Source organism: Phlebotomus papatasi, chromosome 1, assembly GCF_024763615.1.
Source record: "Phlebotomus papatasi isolate M1 chromosome 1, Ppap_2.1, whole genome shotgun sequence".
NCBI lineage: Eukaryota > Metazoa > Arthropoda > Insecta > Diptera > Psychodidae > Phlebotomus > Phlebotomus papatasi.
In genome coordinates this window covers 82,123,442-82,144,906 of record NC_077222.1, presented here as the reverse complement: position 1 = coordinate 82,144,906, position 21,465 = coordinate 82,123,442, and the positions used below count along the sequence as shown (strand labels likewise).

At 34.8% G+C, this 21,465-nt stretch overlaps 1 protein-coding gene across 2 annotated transcripts in view; it reads left to right on the top strand.

Moving 5' to 3' along the window:
• The window catches only part of LOC129810370 (BTB/POZ domain-containing protein 7), a 30,426-nt gene extending 13,657 nt beyond the window's left edge, over positions 1-16,769 (top strand). Inside the window, exons 4-6 of one of the 2 annotated variants that reach the window (XM_055860796.1) lie at positions 3,914-4,772; positions 8,090-8,469; positions 11,558-16,769. In XM_055860796.1, the coding sequence (XP_055716771.1) occupies positions 3,914-4,772; positions 8,090-8,469; positions 11,558-11,695 (1,377 nt within the window). In that variant the 3' untranslated portion in view covers positions 11,696-16,769. Of the gene's footprint in view, positions 1-3,913; positions 4,773-8,089; positions 8,470-11,554 lie in introns of both variants that reach the window. The other variant, XM_055860795.1, reaches the window with a different exon arrangement.
• The last annotated feature ends 4,696 nt before the right edge of the window (positions 16,770-21,465 follow it).

Sequence of the window (21,465 nt, the reverse complement as noted above, 5' to 3'; positions counted from 1 at the left end):
ATCTAAAGCAATAGAGTTTGTAATGAATTAATGCACAGAATTTAAATTCAGTGACCGTTAAGACGTGTGTTTGACAGAGGCTCCCCGCGCCCCCATATGAGATAACATTTTTTTCTTTTCAAAAAATCATCTACTAAGCTGTATGAAACTAATCCCAAAATATGAACATTCTATCTCAAGTATTTCTGGTACATTGACTGAATGGGTTAATTTAGCCAGGTTCAAAACCAATTATCTCGTACACTACACCATTTTCCCCTGATCCGAGACACTATCTTTTAAATCGAAATTCACTTCATAATTTACAAGGAACAATCAAGAACAATCAACTAGGGTAAGTGTGCCAAATTCCGACCAGCTTGCAATTCCGGCCATCTTTTTTGTTCTTCGAATTTTCATGAATTTTTAGTTTTTACATACTCTAGAGATTATACAATACAAAAGAATAACAAAAAATGTAGTTTCGACAAAAAAGATGACGTGAAAAAGACATTTGCAGAACTCCCGATGGGCAAAGAACTATGAGAATGAAGGTGGCCGAAATAAGGCACCAAAGCTATGTCTACATTTTTATTTATTTTAATTTGAAATGTATTAAGTTAAGAATGATTTTCAGAGTAAATAAAGACGATAAACTGTCTACAAGGTTCCAAGCAACACTCCTTAAGAAGAAGTAATAAAAATATTTAATTTGTATTAATAATGTAGCATTGAAAACTTGAAACCTTGGCACTTGCATGCAACTATGCCGAAATTTGGCACACTTACCCTATCTATCAACAAAACTATCAACTAAAAATATGATAAATTTACCAATAAACTGTGAATTCTAAAATTAAATTTAAAAGAAAAATACAAAAAAAAAGACTTGTGTTTGTATAATTGAAAAATTTGTTGTAATTGTAAAATTTATCACTATAATTCTCGCAGAATACCGAGTACAGGATGAATTGAAAGTTCGTTGAGAGAAAAAACAACATTGCGATAAAATTTGGAAAGGCGGACATTTAAGAAAAAAACTCAATTTTTAATGAATTTTTAAGTGAATATTTTTTTTTCTCAAAAAATCTCGAGAAGTTTTTCAAGTGAAAAATTTGCATGAAAAATTCATGCATTATTCGAATTAGCATATTTTCAAAAGACGGATAAGAATTTAATAAGGCGAACTAGAATATTTGAACTTAAGAAAAAAAATAAGAATTAAGAAAATAAATTTTATTCATATCAAGTTTTAACTCTTTCCGGATCGTAACATTTTTAACGAGCCAATTTCACTATTTTTTGATCAAAACAATCTTAAATCATACTGAAAATGCTACCTTCACTGCTTTCACGCAGAGGTACCAACTGCTGTAGGGGGTGGTACAGGGCACTCAAATTCTTTGGGCAAGAATTTACTCTGCAGAAAGAACTCAAATACCTTGGTATTCTACTTCACCAAAGACTCAAATGGAAGAGACATCTGGAGGACCGAATTGTTTCAGCCACTAGATCGTTCTTCTCTTGTCGACATTTACCCGACAGATCTTGGGTTCTGTCGCCGAAGGTTACACTAAAACTGTGTCAAGCCATAGTTAGACCACTGATTTCATATGGAGCTTCAGTATGGTTGCCAAGAGTCGGATATAAAAATTCAGTTCTTGCACTACAGAAGCTCCGGAGATTAGCCTGCCTTTCAAAAACATGATCCATCCGGACAGCCCCTACCGCTGCGCTGGAGAACTTGTTGAGCTTGTCTCCTTTTCCGCTCAATATAAATACCCAGGTGACCTAGGCGGATAAGGCAGCACTAAGATTGCGTTCAGCAGGAACGTGGAAGGTCGGGTGTTACCGAGTAAGACATCCTTAAATCATGGACGCGTTAGTGAAGATATCCTCATTTTCGGAATCTTCGGGACTCAGTTTTGGTGGATCAGTGTAACTCGGCCAGTATACTACTGTATTCCAAGCTGACGTTACAACAATCCTAATTGAGGTTCAGAGCCTGACAGAATCCTTTCGTTCAGTAATAACCTTTCTGATTTGAGAGATCTCTCCTCCGGTTGAGGTTTTTTTTTGTACCGATTTTTCTGTACCGAAATTTTCTGAAATTTTCTGTACCGATTCACCATTTCTCTTCAGAAAAGCTTTTTCATCGTATCATATAAGGAGAAAAATAGCTAAATTCCTTACAATCATGCGATTCCTCTTATTCCTTTCAGTCAAAAAATGTGGCACCCATTTATTGAGTTTTTAAACATATTAAAGGTTTGCTTAATAATGAAATACGAACAAATTATTGTTGTCCAACATCTTAACAATCAATTAAATTGTTATCCTATTTTTTTCCATTTGGATACTCACAATATCGCCATCAATCTTAGAGGCCGTTTAAAATAGAATTCATGTTTCGAAGGATAAATCCCTATTTCGAAATTTTCCCAAGCGCCATTTATTCATTCTAAAATCAAGAATATTATCTAAATAAATGCCGAAAAAATGTTTTTTTCGTGGAAGTCCATCTCTTACACCTTTCCAAAATTCGCCTAAGATTAAATGCTGCAAATGCATCTTTTTGTTCAACATTTTGGAAAAGTTCTCCAAAGGACATATTGACCTATTTGAAGAATACTTGACATTAGAGGGATGTAAGACACTATATTCTTTCAAGTTCAAGCAAAAAAGTAAACATGAATGGTGGAAGGAAGCTACGGAATACCCCATAATGACCTGCGAGAAAAAGTCTTACGAACTTATGCAATCATCCAATACATTATGTATGTGACTGTCCCAGCCTTTACAACACTAGACGAGCACTAGTTGGCAAAGTGGTGCTGGACTGGAATCATCATCATCATCATTTTCAACCGCTTATCCATATTGGGGTCGCGGGTTTAGAGCATTCAAGTTAGCAGTCCACGCCTGTCGATCCTCCGCTACTTCAGAGAGGTGTTTACGATCAATGCCAAAGCGCTCCCATGCAAGATCCTGAATTTAATTTAGCCAGCTTGTCCTAGGTCTGCTTCGAGGTCGAGGTTTCCTCTCAATAGCTTGCATAGCTTTTCTGAGGAATCTTTTTCTATTCATGCGCTGAATATGTCCATACCATCGAAGTTGTGATCTCTCAACCCGAAGAAGCAACTCCTCGACTCTTAATTCTTTACGAAAGGCCGCGTTCATCACTCGATCTCGACGAGTGATTCCCTTAACCCCCCGGAGGTAATACTTCATCGCGGCAGCTTGTACTCTCTACTCTTTATCTACTTTTTCGGTCATTACTCAAATCTCATGACCAGAGGTGAGAATGAGAATAGGAGTAAACTTTGAAAACCTTAGCCGAACGACTAAACTCGGCCTTCCTCACCACGTTTCTGCTAAGCTTACCTCATTACTGCAGCAATTCGACGGATTCGCGACGATAGTTCTGTGTCTATCCTACCATCGCTCGTGAATATCATCCCGAGTTACTTGAAATTCTTAACCTTTGTTGTACTGGAATAACCTACCAAAATTGAAACCGGATTTGCTGGTTCATGTACAAAACCCTTAATAGTATCCCAAAATTGAGGCTAATACGCTATGAGCTTTACGTTTTATGGGCGGTTATGAAATTTTATGATTGGGCTTTTGACTTATACTGAGAAAAAAGTGAGGGGGCGATTAACTTTTTTTTCCTTATACTTCTCGGAGTAATTTTAATACTTTTTAGGTGTAAAAATATATCAACATTTTTTAATGTTAATTTTACACCTTTTTAGGGGTGAAATTAACATGAAAAAGGGTAACTTTAACACCTAATACACCAAAAAGCATAATATTTACACCGATTTCGGATCAATACTGCAGGGTAAAATAAACATTTCCGGAATGTTATTTTAACTTTTCGGATTTCTCTCAGTGTTGGAATCAACCAATTTTTTTACTTGATTTTTAGGTGCTGCATCAACTGGATAAATCCCAGTTGATTGGGGCGCTGCAGAGTAATTTTCTGCAGGCGTCGGAACTTGAAGTACTGCAAGCGGTGCTGAAGTGGGGTGAGCAGGAGTTAATACGTCGTATGGAGGATCGTGAACCGAATCTGTTGAGTCATACGGCTCACTCGGTAACTCGCAAAGGGATAAAGAAGCGCGATTTGAGTGATGTTGAACTGCGTGAGATTCTGTCGGAGTTACTTCCATTGGTGCGAATGGATCATGTTTTGCCGCCCAATAGTGAAGTGTTAAATCAGGCTATTCGACGTGGACTTGTGAGTACGCCCCCATCGCACATGATTGGGGACGATCATGAGAATTTGCGGGTGAATGCGTGGATTCGGGGTGGAAAGAATCACGGGCTATTTGTGCGTCCGAGGCTCTTTATGCCCTACTATGAGGAGATAAAGTCCCTGCTGGAGGATCATATGGCATCTCAGCAGCTCGATATGCTGCGAATGAGATTGTCTAGACACTTGCCTGACATCCCGGACACGTTGTATATGGTATCGAGATTGGGTACTACTGGCCATGGAACGGTTGATGTTGTAGCAGCGGCTCTACCGGCGCCAGATCCCAACACAATGGCCGGTATGGCGAAGAGAGAGCAAAAGATCCGTCAGTCTCCCAGTTGTCAGCGTGCTCTGGCCCTTCCACTGTCATCCAGGCACGAGATCAATCGCCAAGTGAGACTGAGAGTTGTGAGGGAGTTTAATCTCCCAGATGCTGTTGCTGATCTTCTCGAGAATGCATCGTGCTACTGCGTAGAGGAGCCTCGTGGAGTTGATGAGATTCGAGATGAACTTGAAGAGTCGTTGGATGGTAAGTCTAATCGTTTTAGATAGATATTTTTAAATCTTTTTAGCAACGTTTCAAATTTATTTAAAAAAAAAGATTTCAATCGCAATTCTTTTATCATTCGTAATATTTATGAACAAAAAAATGCAATACGGAATAAAAGAAAATAAATTGCCTACATTTGATTTAAATCAGAAATTAGCAATAAAAGAGAATACATATTTTGTCTAAAAATCTAGTCAACTTAACATGGGCCGAAAAATATGAGACATCACACCATCTAAAACTGTTAGAAAATGTCAAAGTTGCCCTACTTACCCTACTTACTTAATAGTAAATTTCTAAGTCAAAATTTTCGACTGATAAGAATCTAGAGAAGTTAAACGGTGGAGATTCTATTTCTCTGGTTGTATACGTCATCTGCCCAAGAACTGACAGTCTTGCCTATTGCGCCACCGAGATCTCCGTTTTTAAAAATTATTCAGTTTATTATTAATAGTGTCGAGGTAACCCTTTAAGGACGATTGGAACACCGGTGTCCCATAAAGAATATAATTTTTCCTGACTACCTAGTTATTTTTTTCTTATGTCTGTACATAATTGTAAAGTAGAAGGTTGAAGGAATCTAGAATATTTTTTGCAAGTCTAGCTTTTGCTATGTAGTAAATATTTGAGCTCAAAAATGGCGATTTTTTAAATTCTCAAATTCATAATTGATTTTATTTATTTTTTATACTTTTAATTTTTTTTAAGCAAAACCCTTTTGGCAATATAAACTACAATACTCATACGTAATATTTTTCATTAAAGCGAAAAATATTATTCATTGGTATTGTCAGAAAAATTACTTAAATTTTTGGGCTATTTTTGTCCCTATCGTCCATAGAAGCACAAAATATACCGAATCAGATTCTGTTGGACTTTTCAAGGTTAGATGTAAGACTTAACATTGATTATTTTTCTCAGTTTAATTTTTATTGTTGATTTTCAGTCCGTAAAAAGTGTCTCGTCGTTAAAGGGTTAAAAGCCTCGTAGTGGAAGGATCAGTCAGTACCCGGGAACTGTCCAGGAGCACCGATTTAGTTCCGAAAAAGCTCTAGGGGAGACTGGGGCACATGTAAACATTTTCAATAGATGCGAATTTGAGGTGATTTTCCAAGGACACCGTGACTTTTTGGAAAATCTTTCTTAGGTCATGTTTTTCCCTTGGGTATAGGCAATTCATCGAGGGTAATGCGGATGCTGGAAAACAATTGAGTTTTCCATAGAAATAAAATTTGTGTCACTGTGCATTTAGCTCTTTTCACAAAAGAACTGGGGTAGAAGTAAACACTTTCTGGGGAGGATTAAAACACCCTTTTTTCCACCCTTGAAATTAACTTTGCACCACTCTCAATTATTTTAATTACTTAAGAGATATACAAAGACTGTTTATTTTTCAAAAAAATCACAATTTTTACAAGGAATATTAAAATAGCAAAAAAACTAAAAGCATGCAAATCAAAGACATTTTTCAATGAATTTTCCCCATATTTTGACATCATGTGACTTCTTATTAAACACAGCGCCACCAATTTCTTCGTAGTCAATGAATTAGACATTTCGCATGAAAGTCAATTTCCCGTTTTTTTACCTACTCATTTTGTGAAATTGAAATTGCCTGTTTATATCTACCCCAAATACAGTTTTCTGACCAATTACTAATTCTTTTGAAATAATGAGAATCTCAATTTCTCTAGAAATGCATTAATATAATCCTAAAAGATGTAGGAAAGAACTGATATTGCTACATTTCAATTATTCTACACAGTTTTTAATTTCCAGGTGGAAATCCAAATGACCAAAATAATCGAAGTATCAACATTTTCAGGAAAAATGATTTTTATTTTTAAAGTATTAGGATTATATTGACCAATTCATCTGTGGACATACATCCCCATGGTATCTATGAATGCTTATGGGTTTTATCCTCTGGAGTCTTAAAATTATTGAAAAAATCACAGTGTTTACAACTACCCCAGTTCCCCCTAAATACGCGTGGAGTTTCCTTCCTTGCTACCAATGATTCGGTAACTTCGCCTATGGACGAATTATCCACCCAAACAGCCTCTAAATCATATCCAAAAATGAAAAAAAATCGCACGACGTTTTCGAGAAATCCCTAGAAATGTGGTTTACAGGAGAGGTAGAGAAAATCTGGAGTTCGAGCGCAGTAAAAATCACAAGATGCGTTTTCGAACAGAAAACAGACGAATTTGGAAAAGTGGTCAATTTAAAATAAAATTGAAAATTGTCTGTCTTATATTTTGCTTCTCAATTTATAATACGAACTTTACAGAGAACTAAGAAATATTCCAATAAAAAGTCATAAGTTTTACAATTTGAAAAAAAATCATAAAACAAGAACTAATTGTTTTTTATATAAAAATGGAAAGTTTTATTAACTGGATTTTCTTAATTTGGAATGAGAAAATAAAAATATAAAGGGGAAATATTTCTTCCGAACATTTTTTTAGTATTGCTCTTCTCTTGTCCTTCAGTATTATGGACTTTTCTTTGTGTTGATTCTTGTCTCGACTATTTACCCTAATCCTTGTCGTGTTCCAAAACCATCAAACCAGAGAAAGATTCATCTTGAATATTTTTTTAGTACATGAGAGTTCTCATGTGTTTTTGCGTAATTGACTTTTCTTTGTGTTGGTTCCTGATGCAACTGTTTAGTGGTTTTACAACACTTCAAGGATTGGAGTAAACAGTCGTGGCAGGAACCAACCCAAAGAAAAGTCGATTAGAGAGAAAAACATTAGTAAAATCGTGTACTAAAAAAGAGTGTACAGAAGAAATCTTTTTCTGGTTTAGTGGTTTTAGAACACGGTGAGAACTGGTGAAAACAGCCATGGCAGGAACCAATACAAAGAAAATTCGATTACACAGAAGAACATTAGAACAGTCATGTACTAAAAAAAGTGTATAGGAGAAATTTTTCTCTGGTTTAGTGGTCTTAGAACACGGTGAGAACTACTGAAAATAGCCGTGACAGGAACCAAGACAAAGAAAAGTCGATTACACAGAAGAACATTAGAACAGTCATGTACTAAAAAAGTGTTCAGGAGAAATCTTACTCTGATTTGGTGGTTTTGAAACACGGTGAGGACTGATGAAAATAGTCGTGACAGGAACCAACACAAAGAAAAGTTGATTACGCAGAAGCACATTAGAACAGTCATGTACTAAAAATATTTTTAGAAAAAAATGTGCCAAATTTAAAGTAAATCGAAGAATAGAAAGTGTCAGAATTAATCGTAAAACAATATCGCATTTTCTTATTATTTTTCATTAAGATGATGCTTCTCCACCTCCATCACCGGCTCTTCCTTCGGAAACTCCAGTTACGCAAAATGTGGCCACATGTTATGGACGTAACATGACATTCCCGCGTCAGCAGCATCAGCAACAGAATCACGTGATCAGGCGACAGGAACTGCCAGCGTTGATAATTGAGGGTGATGCCAGTGGAGGCTATAGACTGCCAATGGCTGAGCAAGAATCTAGCTCTTGCTCTGACGGTCACTTGTCCGATATCATGCCAGATGTAGCAATGGCTACGGCTTCTCTTGGTCAGCTGCAGCTCGGGGAGCAGGGTGAGAGTATGCAGTTAGATCTTGGAGATGGCTCTAGTCATCTGATGGGAGCTGTTGCAATGAATGTTCATACAATGCAGGTGAGTTGAATCTCTTAAACTTAGAAAAAAAAACAGAAAAACTTGTTCCACTCCTCCTTCCATTTTATATCCTTGTTTATTTCTTCAGTTCATAATACATATCTCATACAAAAAGTAGGTACTTGGAACAATAAAACTTTTCCTATTACTCGTGAAAGAGAAAAGATTTATTAGCTTAGTGAGAATGTTAAGAAGTCTCCGATTTTTTTATGATTATTTCTGCAGTGAGTTATTAAATTTTTGGGGTGGCAATTTTCCAGGTCATTGACTAATTTAAATACCATGTGCGTTTTACAAATTCCCATTTTGAGAATTATTTCAGCAAAATTGCAGTGAATTATGGGGTGGTTGTAAAACTTCTGCAATATCAATTTCAATTTGATTTTATGTAATGCTGTGAACTTTTTAAAAACATTAATACAAAATTCATTTTCCGTGTACATTTTAATTGTAGAATTTTATGGATTTGTGTCTGTGCATGCAATTTAAGGGTAATTACAATTACAGCCATTTAGGCGTGAAAATTACTTTAATTCTCATTTACAGCCTTATTATTTAATCACCGTAATCACCTGTTTACGCACTTTTGCCACTTGAGTTTTATTTTGCGAAATAGAAATTTCTTTTTCTTTGGTTTGATGTTACAGTCGACCACGTGAGATCGGCGAGCGGAACATCCCCAAATAACTTAGTCCCCTGTGATATAGATCGATCTCAAATTTTGATATTCTCTAACTGCGACTAAAAGTCGTTCCGATTAAAAAAAAAATATTTGATCCCATCACGACCTCTGACCCGAGCTATAAGGGGTTGAAAAGTAAATAGGGGAAAGTACCCTCCCTTCGAACGTTCATGCTTTCGAATAATGTGAATTTCTTTTAATTTTCCTAAGAGATTTACACAAAATTACCACATAATTATCAATAATTGATAAAAAGCTAACTAATATTTGATAGAACTGTGTAAGACACTTAGGAAAAATAAAAGAAAATTCACATTATTCGAAGGCATGAACTTTCGAAGGGGGAGTACTTTCCCTATACTTACTTATATAGTCTTATAGCTTCCATTCTAATTGCCAGAATTTAATCATCTTGGGTCATTTGGAAAGGTCTTGTTAAATGCTACAACTCTTCTAAGCATCCTAACTTCATAAGGGTGTCTACGTCTACACATTGTAAGCAGTTTTCGTCAAAAATTGCTCTTTTAATGTCAAAATTCGGTCAAAAATACGATTTTTGACGAAAATTGCTTCCAATGTATAGAGGCCTTAAGATGAAATAGAAGGGCCCATTTCGAAAAGCAATTTTCGAAAATTCTTGTGAAATATTTCGAAAACTAGACGATTCTTTTCGACGAAATTTTAATCAACATACTTCCAATTTGCAGCCTGATCTCAGCATTGCCGCTCTAAATATGGTGAAGAACATGATAGTGTATTCATATTTAGACCGGCGATCCCCTGAGTTATAATTAAAAAGCCAGTGATAAGCTTAAGGGCAGAATCACATTGACAATAAAATGCTCGCCGTAGCCTTACCGTATTTTGTTAATTTACGCATTTTCATTGCAATTCTTACGAAAATTTTCCATTGCCGTATTACCTTATTTCATACTCGGTGGCACTAAGTGAAAATAATATAAGAAAATTGAAGAAATAAAACGAAACGGTGAGCAAAAAAAACTGTACGATTAATTTCTTTCACAGTTTTTTTTTGCTCACTGTTTATCATATTTTCGTTTTATTTTTTTTCAATTTTCTTATATTATTTTCACCTAGTGCCACCGAGTATGAGATAAGGTAATACGGTAATCAAGAATTTGCGTAAGAATTGCAATGAAAAATATCAAATATCTCGAATCGGTACTGACGGCGGGTAATGAAGTCAGAATAGAAGTTCGATCCCCTTTAGGTCACCAGGAATTTTTCTGGCATTAAAGGGTTCAGATTGCATCCAGTGAGCTTCACTGCACTTGATTCCACGGAGCATGGATGAAAGACTGACAACTCCATCCCTGTATAAGAAAAAATAATAATGGATGTTCCGAACTAGGGTGGAGTAACCATCTTTTCGCCATGTTTAGGAAAAAAAGAATTAATTTTATTTTAACTTTTGAACTCTTATTACAAGATAACTCAAATTTCACACAAAATTACTTATATTTATTGGCTCTAGATTCGTGAAAACAATAATCATACAATTTAACGTTGGACTACTTAAAAACGGATTTTTATTAACAATGCAAAAATAACCACTTCGTCGCCACTTTTCACCACTTTTTGCCAGTTTTGTAACCACTTCTCGCCACCCAGTTGGAAAGGTTCAAACATGATTATTTTGGGCAATATTATGCAAAGAATATATTCAGCATTTCTTTTTTCCTCATGATCACCTTATTATGACTCACTTTTAATGATTTTCTTCACTTTCATTTGAGAAATCAAATTATAGGTCTATTGCAGAAAGTAAAAATGCAAATTTGACAACTCAGAATCTACGAAGTGAAGTTAGCGTCGCCTATTAAAAAGAGATAACGACAGGTGGTGAAATTAATTCCAGAATATTACCACTTTCCGCCATGCCTCATTTTTATATAAAAATAATATAAAATGAAATATTAATTAACTGAGCACAAATTTTATGTATTCCACAAGCGTAATTAAATATTCAATAGACAATTTATTTGTCCAGAAAGGTATATTTTGCTTGATGAAAATTTGATGATACTTAATAAGTATATTTGGTAAGAAATATTGGATTCGATGCACTTGCTTAAAATATTACTCTAAAAATGCTCAAAATCGTAAATACAAAACGAATACTTAATTATTATTTTTCGACTCTATACGTAGCAGCAGCAAAAATACAAATAATTTTGTGGCTCATTTATTTCACAAATCGCGAAAAATACCGATTTCAATAAAAGTGGCGAAACTTGGAGCACTACTGGCGAGAAGTGGTGATTCCCCCGTAATATCGCAGAACATCCTTTTGGGAAACCTTTCTTTAATATTATGAAATATTTAAAAAGAGTTACTACAGGTTGATCAACAATGCGCTGATGATTCTGTTGCTTTTTACAGCAGCATCGTCACATGTCGGCACCTTCTCCGAGCAATTTTCACCACTTTATGCGTGGTCCGCCGTCTCCATCACCGTATGCAATGCACCGACAGAGTCCGGCGCCTGGATCATATCACTCGGGCCCACCGCGATTTTTATAGAAGCTCCAAGTGGCCCCAGATGTGGGCCTCCACTTCAGTTTGCCTTTCTAGATGACACACTCGCGCGAAAATCGACCATGGAGGAATGATTGGGACTGCGAAAGAAGTTCAGTGATTGTTCTGCCTGGACAAAAGACAGAGAAAAAATTATTGGGAGATTGAGGAGATTTTTGAGAATTTTCTCAGTGCCGAAGGAGCATCTGAAGATGTGGAGGAGGAGGGGGAGGAGAAGGCGGATGAATGTTGGGAGAAGCAAGGCAGGTGAGTTCTATGCGATTCAAAATCGTAAAGTTTCCAAGCACGATTGAAGAGGAAATTGAAAGCTACAAAAAAAAATCTTAGATTTAGAAACTCTACAAAAAAAGAAAAGAAATATTACGAAAATATATTTAACATAAAATATGATAATCCATAAATTATTCGTGTAACTTATTATTACAACAAAAGTGAAGAATGAAAAAAATGAGAGAAAAATATTCAATAGGTATTATAATTTTTTTTTTATTAATATTATTATTCGCAATGAATTGGCGATGAAACGACGACGATGATTGCGTGAGCGGAAAATGTGTGCTTATGTGGGATATTTTTTTTAGCAATAAGTGCAAGAAATGGTGGATTTTTTTTATTATTGAATTGTTTTATTTAATTGATTTTCATATCTTCTTTTTCAATTCACTCCCATTGAGACTCAACTCTATTATATAATTTTTAAAATGAATTATTATTTAATTGTAGTTTTATTTAGAAAATGGTCGTTTTATGGGGGCTAAAAAGTAACAAATTCTCTGGCCAAAAAAAAGAAATAGACATAAAACATCTATAGATTGAACGAGTAGTTCGATAACTTAAAGACAACAACAAAAAAGAAATTAGGAAAACTATGCAAATGACAAAAAAAACACAAACTATACGTACCATCAATTTGAAAAAAAATGAAAACTTTCAAGAATATTTCAAAGGAATAATCATAAAGAGTTATTAAGTAGGAATTAAAGATAGATATATTTTTAAAACTATAAAAGAAAAAAATCAATAAAATATACGCGTCGTTCATTTAGGGCAATAAGATTTCAGAGAAAACAAATTATATTTTTCTGTAGAGATAGGAAAAAGAAATCACGTGTTTTATTTCTCATTTTGGAAATATTCATATTCACTATTTTAGGTTTGATAGTTTCAATTTATAGAAACTTTGTCAAAATTTAATAAGAAAAAAAAAGTCAAGATGAAATTTGAAAAACTGCCAGTGACTTATTTAATCGCATTAACAATAATGAAAAAAAAAACAAAAGAAACAAATTAAGACAAAATTCTTTCATAAGAATAAATTCAAAATTAAAAAAAATGGGCTTCAGTTCTGAAATTCAAGATCAAGATCAAAATCAAGAAAATTTCAAGACTTTAGTACTTCTGAAATCAAAAAAAAAAACATCAGATCAAGAAAAATGTTGGATTCTTGATTATCCAAGACACAGACTGCAAGTATTTCAAGATTTCACAACGCCAGATTTCTTTCTTTCTCCAAATTATTCCAAGGGCCTCCCAGAAGATCTTGAAGAAGAAAAAGAATCATTAAGAATTGGAGCAGAGTGTAGTTTTTTTTTAGGTGAACACAAGTGCTTTACTTACAACAAGGTAAGGAGTAAATAATATGTCGTCGGATCAGCAACGGAGCTAACAACATTTGCCTTGTATCTACATGCGTTACAAATGCCACGCTACGATGCGTCGGTCGTTTACCACGAATGTAGACACAAAGCAAATGCTTTTAGCACAGTTGCTGATCAAACTAACGATATATTACTTACTCCTTGCCTTGCTGTAAATAAAAGTGTTAATTTTCACATAAAAAATACTATATTTACAATTTTTATACGCGTCTCATCCGTCTGCTTTCTTTGTAAACGACTGACACATCGCTGCGTGACTTATGTAGTGCATGTAGACACAAAGCAAATGCAGTTAACACAGTTGATGATCTAACCGACGATATCACGCTAGACACTAATTTTTCCATCTTTCTGGCAACAGACGAATTCCGAGTTCGAAGGTTTGGTCTTCAAGACTTAATCTAAAAATCGAACCAATTCGTATACCAGTTCGCGGAGTTCGCGAGTCATCGATGGAAAGAAGTAATTGGAAGAAGTAATATAAGGTGAATGCGGTTGGTATGGTAGAACAGGACAAAGAACCTCTCACTTGAACGGTGCCAAGTCATTCTTCACGGGTTTTGCAACATATAATCGAGCATTGTTATGTTGCAAAATTTCTTCGTCGTTTTTCTTGATCTCGCCTTAGAACATGTCATTAGGAACTTTGGATATAACTAACGATCATGTATCCTATATAAATCGTCGCATCTATTTGTATATGCGGATATGATATCAATGTTATGGGTTGTAGTACGGTAGCTGGTGAAGAAGACATTTATTAATTGGCCACTGCTGCGGGGAGGTTGGGACTCAGTGAGAACTCGTGCCAACGACTGGAAGACGAATTACATGACAACCGGAAGCAACGGAATTTTGAAACTCTCACTCGTACCCGTCAGCTCTTTAGTGGCCGAGAGAAATCGACTCGCACTCTCTGCAGGCTTAAGTCCTTTTGTAACGATTCCCTTATAGCAAAAGTAGTCGTTGCACGTGTAATCAAGAATCTGCGGAGTGTACGCGTTGATTTCTTTCGGCCTCTAAACAGGTAACGAGAGCGAGCGCAAGTTTCAAATATTGACCCTCAGAGCCTGTCAATTCGTGGAACTTTGAGGTCTTCAAAGCATTGAGTACTTCGGATCCACAGTGTCTTGCATTACCGATATTCCGTTCCAAAAACGTTTCTCGAAGATAATAATATATAAAACTATAATCCTCTCGTTCAGTAACCTTCCTGATTTGAGAGCTCTCTCCGGTTGAGGTTTTTCCTTTACCGATTCGAAGGTAAATCAGAGAGAACTTACCTAAAAATCAGCTGGCTGGGACACATCCAGGGAATACCAGACTGAAAGAATGTCCAGAAAGCTACTAAAAAGTTAGCCTGAAGGGACAAGGATGAGAGGACGTTCTAGAAAATGATTGAAAGAAGTAGTAGACAATGTTCTTAAACAGCTGGGGGTACTGAAGTGCTGGAGGGAGCTGCCTGACAGTCGCCAGGACTGGAGGAGATTAGTAAGAGAGGTCCGGTCCCTTATAGGGCTGTTACAGCCACCTAAGTAAAAATAAGGTTCTTGATTGATTATTGTTTATTGTACTTGGACCTGATGGTCATTTTCTACAAGCAGAAATGGGGTGCAAGAATCCACTCGATCTTTAATATCTAACCAACCGACAATACTTTGACAAATACGTCTCAATGAAGTCTAACATGTGTTAGCCGTTAGAATAAAACTCTGATGTCAATAAACTTGTAACTGGAAAAATTAATTCAAGATAAATCAAAAGGAAAAACCTTATGAGACTAATCCAGTGGAATATGATTCAAAGAAGTATAAGGGCTTAAGTAATCTGTTCTGATTGTACAATTACAGCAATGTCAGAGTGAAGCTTGAATTGGAATTCTAAGACCAGTTGTAGCAACGAACACGATTGTCCCTTCAAAATCTTCACCCTAGCACTCAAAGCGGCTGAATACCCAAGGTTTTTGATTTCATACCTTCTACGTTCTTGGACAAAACTTGGATAATCTACTAAACGATTTGGGAGACACTAAAATGTTGTGGTCGTTTCTTCTTCAAGGCCTCGTTGATATACATCAATTCTCCTCGATAGTCATCCACAGTGATGGTTTATCCAGTCTTCAGTAGCTCATACTGCAATGTTCCTAAACAATCCGACAAAATACCAAGCATGCGCTTAAAACCATGAATATTTCGTTTTTCTGTTGATGTTGACGTGTGTTTATGGTTAGGCCTGCCCCATATTTTTTATGCTTAAGATTATGGGAGTGTATCCACTTTACATCTTTGAATCATTTACTAAGTATTTCGTATCTTCAAAATGAAAGTGTTCTAGCTGCATTTTCTTTGTGTCTGCAATCGTAGCGAATGATGTCATGATACGTCGTTTAGCAACAAACGCTGATGCAAAGCAAATGTACTGCTGACTAATCAACTCTAGCTCTAGCAAATACAGTTTGTGTCTGACATGCGTCTCCATCGATAACTGCATCAAATCCTTTGCCTTCAAACTTTTTCAGTGAAATAGAGGGTTCTTTATCTTTGACAATAAAATCCCAATCTCTAAAATATCCAAATCAATTTTTAGATTTTGCTTTTGATATATAGCGTTACGTAATAAAAAAAATATGTTTACGTTTTGGTGAGAATGCCTAATTAATCCTGATGATGGCGCTGCATGATGAAGTTAGAAATGGTATTGCCTGATGGAAATCTGCTGAGATGACGCCATCTGACGATTATTACTGGAAAGTTTTTCACACTCATAATAATGTTGAAATAACCTCGTTAAGACACTTTAAGTTCCACAAATATACCCAAAAAAATCTTAATCTTGTGAATGTCTTTCACAGCTTGAAAATTTCGATCTTGATTTTAGTTTCAGAAATGAGGTAATTGTGTATATAAAAAAATGGTTAATAGGGGTTAAAATAGAAAGAGAAAAAAAAGAAATAAATACATTCTGAGATGAACAAAAATTAATGGGATCATCCATGTGTAATTGTCATTGATAAATTTAAAAGAAAAAAAAGTAAACTATAAAGAAATATAAAAGTCTAAGAAGCAAATAACTATGAAAAAGAAATATAAATAGATAATTTATTTTTAAACAAGAAAAGGAATGAAATGAAAGTAAAGTAAAAACAAAATCCATAAAAAAAATAAATAAAAAATAATAGAAACTACACTTAAAACAAAATAATAATAATGAAAGGAATTTTGAGTGGAAAATAGACAATTGCAAGGTGAGAAGGATAATACAAAAGAAGGGACAAAGTTTGTGTAGGGAAATTGTGAAAATTTTTTCTCTATTGACTAAACTAGAGGTTTCGAATGTTTATTCAAAAACACATGAATCAAGCCAGAAAAAAAGAATTATCCCCTAATTACAAAAAAAAACAATTCAGACATGAAATTGTAGGTAAAACAATACAATGTGAAATAGTAGCAGAAAAAAAGGAGATGTTAAGAAAACTTAAATAGACTTTAGACTTTGTCTTCTTTGATTGGTGCATAAGGTAAAGAAGAAATTGTTTGAAATACCGATGAGTAATGCGAAAAATTGCCACAAAACAGATCAACAAAAGGAACATTATTCTGAAAGGGAAAAAATTAAAAAAAAACCTCTGAATAGAACAAAATACATTGAAGAAAATGAGAATTAATCATGTACAAAATGTGAGTTGGAAGTCATAAGAAAGACACTCACAGACAGATCACAAATGAAAAAGGAATAATAAGATGAATTGAAACTCATCTTTTGCAAGTGGAAATGACGAGTGAAAGGTACGGTTCTGTGCAAAAATTATTGGAACATCTCAAGCTGCTAGCTCTGCAAAAAGTAATCAATCGTTCAAGAATACATTATTTTATCACACCTTTTAAGACCAATTTTAAAGCTGAATACATATCTCGCCGATGAAATAACTTTAAACTCTAACAGGAAATTTAATTATAAATCACAGAGAAATCCGAAAAAGTTAAAATAACATTCCGGAAATGTTAATTTTACCCTGCATTATTGATCCGAAATCGGTGTAAATATTATGCTTTTTAGGTGTATTATGGGTTAAAGTTACCCTTTTTCATGTTAATTTTACACTTAAAAAGGTGTAAAATTAACATTAAAAAATGTTGATATATTTTTACACCTAAAAAGTGTTAAAGTTCTGAGGAAAAAAAGTTAATAGCACCCCCTTTTTCTCAGTGATGAGACGCTGAGGGCAGAAGTGGAGAGAAATTGCTCTCAGGTAGAAGCGAACATCAAAATATTTCAGAGCAGAAAGGGTCCAAAAGCCCCAACAAGAATTTTCTCAGTTTTTCAGTTGGAATATTTAAACAAAAAAAAAACAGTTTACTTTGGAGAAATGAAACCCATCGATTGCTGCTCTCATTTAGACAAACAAATAATATTTGCAACGAGATTTGTGACAAAAAGAAATTGAATAACTAAGCCGAGACATCAATCATAAAAGCTTTATTAAATGAATTACTTTTTATGATACGAAAAACATCTGAAAATTGGACGCATTAGAGGAAAAATACGAATCAGGTATTTTAAATTTAAAAAAAAATAAAAGTTCTAGTGGAAACATGTAAATCTCTGTTTAGGTGGTATATGTCTTGACTAAACTAGAAGAAAAGTAACCTCAATTTTCTTAAATAAATAAAAGAAATTGGGAACGTGTGTAGAAGAATTGATTGTTACAAAAAAATCTAATCCACAAGATCCAATTATTTCAAAGTAGGAGAAAGTGCCCATGCTTTGCACGATCCCAAGTTTCACAATGACTAAATTTTTCCTATGTTTCTGAATAAATGTGACTCCGCAATATATTTTAAAAACAGGACACTTTCCCAAAGTTTTTAAAATACGAGTACGATGAGTCACATTTATTGAAAAACTTATGAAAAATTTCGTCATTATGAAACTTGGGACCGTGCAAAGCATGGGCACTCCTCCCCAAGCCGATTTGTTTTACTTAAAAAATATTTAAAAAAAATGTTTTGGTCACTAAAGTTTTTGGCTCGTAACTTCTCAGCGGTTAGGGCACTAGATAATGGAAGATCCCCAGAACGATTTTCTGATTAACAGCATTAAAAGTGTAGAAGTCGGTTCTATTAAAATTGCAACGGTCATTATTTGAAAGTCACCACCCTCTTGAGAACGGTACCGCAAACGAGTCCACTTTTTTATCACTAAATGAATCGATTACTAAAAGCTCTTGACGAAAATTGCACATTAGGACACATAGGGTAAGTGTGCCAAATTTCGGCATAGTTGCATGTAACCGCCAAAGTCTCAAGTTTGAAATGTAATATTTTTAATAGAAATTAAATTTGTTTTTGTTATTTTTTAATAAGGAGTGTTTCTTGGAACCTTGTAGACAGTTTATCGTCTTTATTTTCTCTAAATTCATTCTTAATCATTTTCAAGGGGAATAAAAATGTAGACATAACATTGGTGCCCTATTTCGGCCACCTTCATTCTCATAGTTCCGTGCCCTCCCGGAATTCTTTCAATGTCTTTTTCAGATCATCGTGCTCGTCGAAGCGACATTTTTTTTTGTTATTTTTTGCATTGTATATTCTCTAGAGTATGCAAAACCTAAAAATTCATGGATATTCGAAGGACAAAAAATGTGGCCGAAATTGCAAGCTGGCCGGAATTTGGCACACTTACCCTATCAGCAACAACTAATGTGAATCAGATTAAAATTTTAATGTGAAATTCTATAGTGTGATACCACGGTTAATTGATGTCTTTTAGCAAAGTGGTAATAACCAAGTCGCGAAATGATGTCTGATTGGAAAATAGTATTCATTCATTTTCAAATTAACAGCCCACGCGCTTGTTGATCCTCCGCCACTTCAGAAAGATGTTCGGGTTTGATCCCAAGGCGTTCCAAGGCAAAATTCTGAATTTGATTCAACCACTTTGTCCTAGGTCTCCCTCGAGGTCGACGCCTTTTCACAATGGCTTGTATAGCTTTTCTGGGGAATCTTTTTCGGAAAATAGTTTTTTTTCTAAATGTAAATAACCAATATTTGAGAATTTTTGTCAAAATTGACAATTTTGAGACAGTTTATTTCAAAATGCATCATTGAAGAAATTTTGGAACAGCGCAAACTGATACACTGAGTATTTAAAGCTCCAAATACACTCAGGTTGATTCTCGTGAATGTCAAGTCTGTAAAATTTGGCAGTAAAGGATTAACCCAAACTATCATACACTGACGGCTTGTGCTCAACGCACAATAACTTTTGTTTTGTAAACACATTTTCGACATTTAAATGAGAGTGAATGAGACCTAGATCTAGTCATTTCGCTCACTCTCACAGAAAATTTTGAAAACATGTTTACAAACAAATGTTATTGTGCGTTGGGCATTAGGGCCACAAATTAGAGGCCCTTTTATTGCCAAATTTTACAGGCTAAATATTTTTGAGGATTACACTGACTGAGTCCATTTGAGGCTTAAGAGCTTAAAGTTTCAGTCTGTTTTCCTAGATTTCTAGCTGATATCCGAATGTATCGATACCGATCCTAATTTTTCAGACTGATTCCTGAATCGATGCCTGAATTTATCTAGGGCTTTGCATAACAATTTTAGGTAACGCCCCTTTAGGATTTGCAGCCAATTGAATATCCTATGTTTGAACTTTTATTAAGACATTATAAAGAATAAGTCACTCCCAGAAATTTTATTGGGACGGCGTTTAAACAATTTATCCTCCTTACAAATTAGCCAAACCTCCATGTAAGAGATTTCTATCAAAAATCAAATTATATTTTATATTCATTGGGCGATGTATGGTGTTAGGAATCTCTTGTAAGGCCCTTGACAGACTTAAGGATAAGCCTAGAGACGGCTTATCTTAATTATATTCGAAATAATGGTTAAACTACATTTCCATCATTTTCCATTAAGCCGTCTTTCGGCTTAAATCGTAAATTTGCCAAGGACATAAACCACGTTTTTTTGTAAATGGGCGCAAAGAGGCCTCTTCCAAAGCCATTATTTCAGCTGCTTTTTTGTAAAATTATTATAGGGTCGAAGGAATACCTATTCGGCAGAGAACATTTCTTAGTAATTTCGTCAAAATATTGAAATTTATTTATTGTCATTTTTAACAATCGTATTACAATGTGCCCCATGTTGGAAGAATTTGCTGGTTGTAGATTGCCCATGATTTCCTTCCATGCAGTGTGGATGTTTCTCCCATGCTCCCGGAGCACACTCGCATCATACAGCGAGTAATATTTGACCCATTGAGCCCAAACAGAAGTAGATTTTGATTCTTCAATAGTGTCTTGGATAAAATGTAAATGGAACTCTATTTGCACAAAAAGTCGTTGAAATTCGAAGAATTCAAATTCAATTTCGAATTTTCATACTAAATTTTCGAATAAGGTGGGGAAAATTTATCAAACATCACACTAAAAAGCCGGAAAAAGAGTTACTCAGTGATTATAGAGTGATTAAATGTTGGGACAAGAACAGTAAACGTCGTTGTTCTGTTTTTTTTCCTCATAACATGTGAAGACCGTCACATTTTGACACTTAAGCACTTCGAAATTCGAACAAGATGTAAATTCCGCCACCTTGCGAAAGTATTAAGAAGTAAGAAAGTCTCTTTTTTGGATCTTCAAATACATTTTCGAATTTTTCAAGATCTACTTCTGTACAGAAAGATTAAGTGTCCCAAGTCTTATTGAAGCCAGGGTAAATTTTTTGTATGCGTGACCTTTAGAAATCGTTTGAGGTTGAATTTTTAGTTGAGTTTATTAATAATTTGGGAACAAAGTATAAGGTAAAATTCAAAAGCCCGAACAACGTAGAACTTTGGACAAATCAATTTGATAGTTTGGACTTTGAAAATCTAATAATAATTTTGTAATTATGCAATGCTAAAAACATTTGAAGAATATCTGCTAAAAACATTTGAAGAATTATTTTGTCTCAGGAGTTTTAAATTTTAGGGGGCGTGGCTTAAAATTATTTTCGACCAAAGTTTTCACAGGATGTTCAGTATTATCTCCATTGTAATTTAATGAAAAACATAGATCAGAGAGTTGAGCTACTACAACAAAAT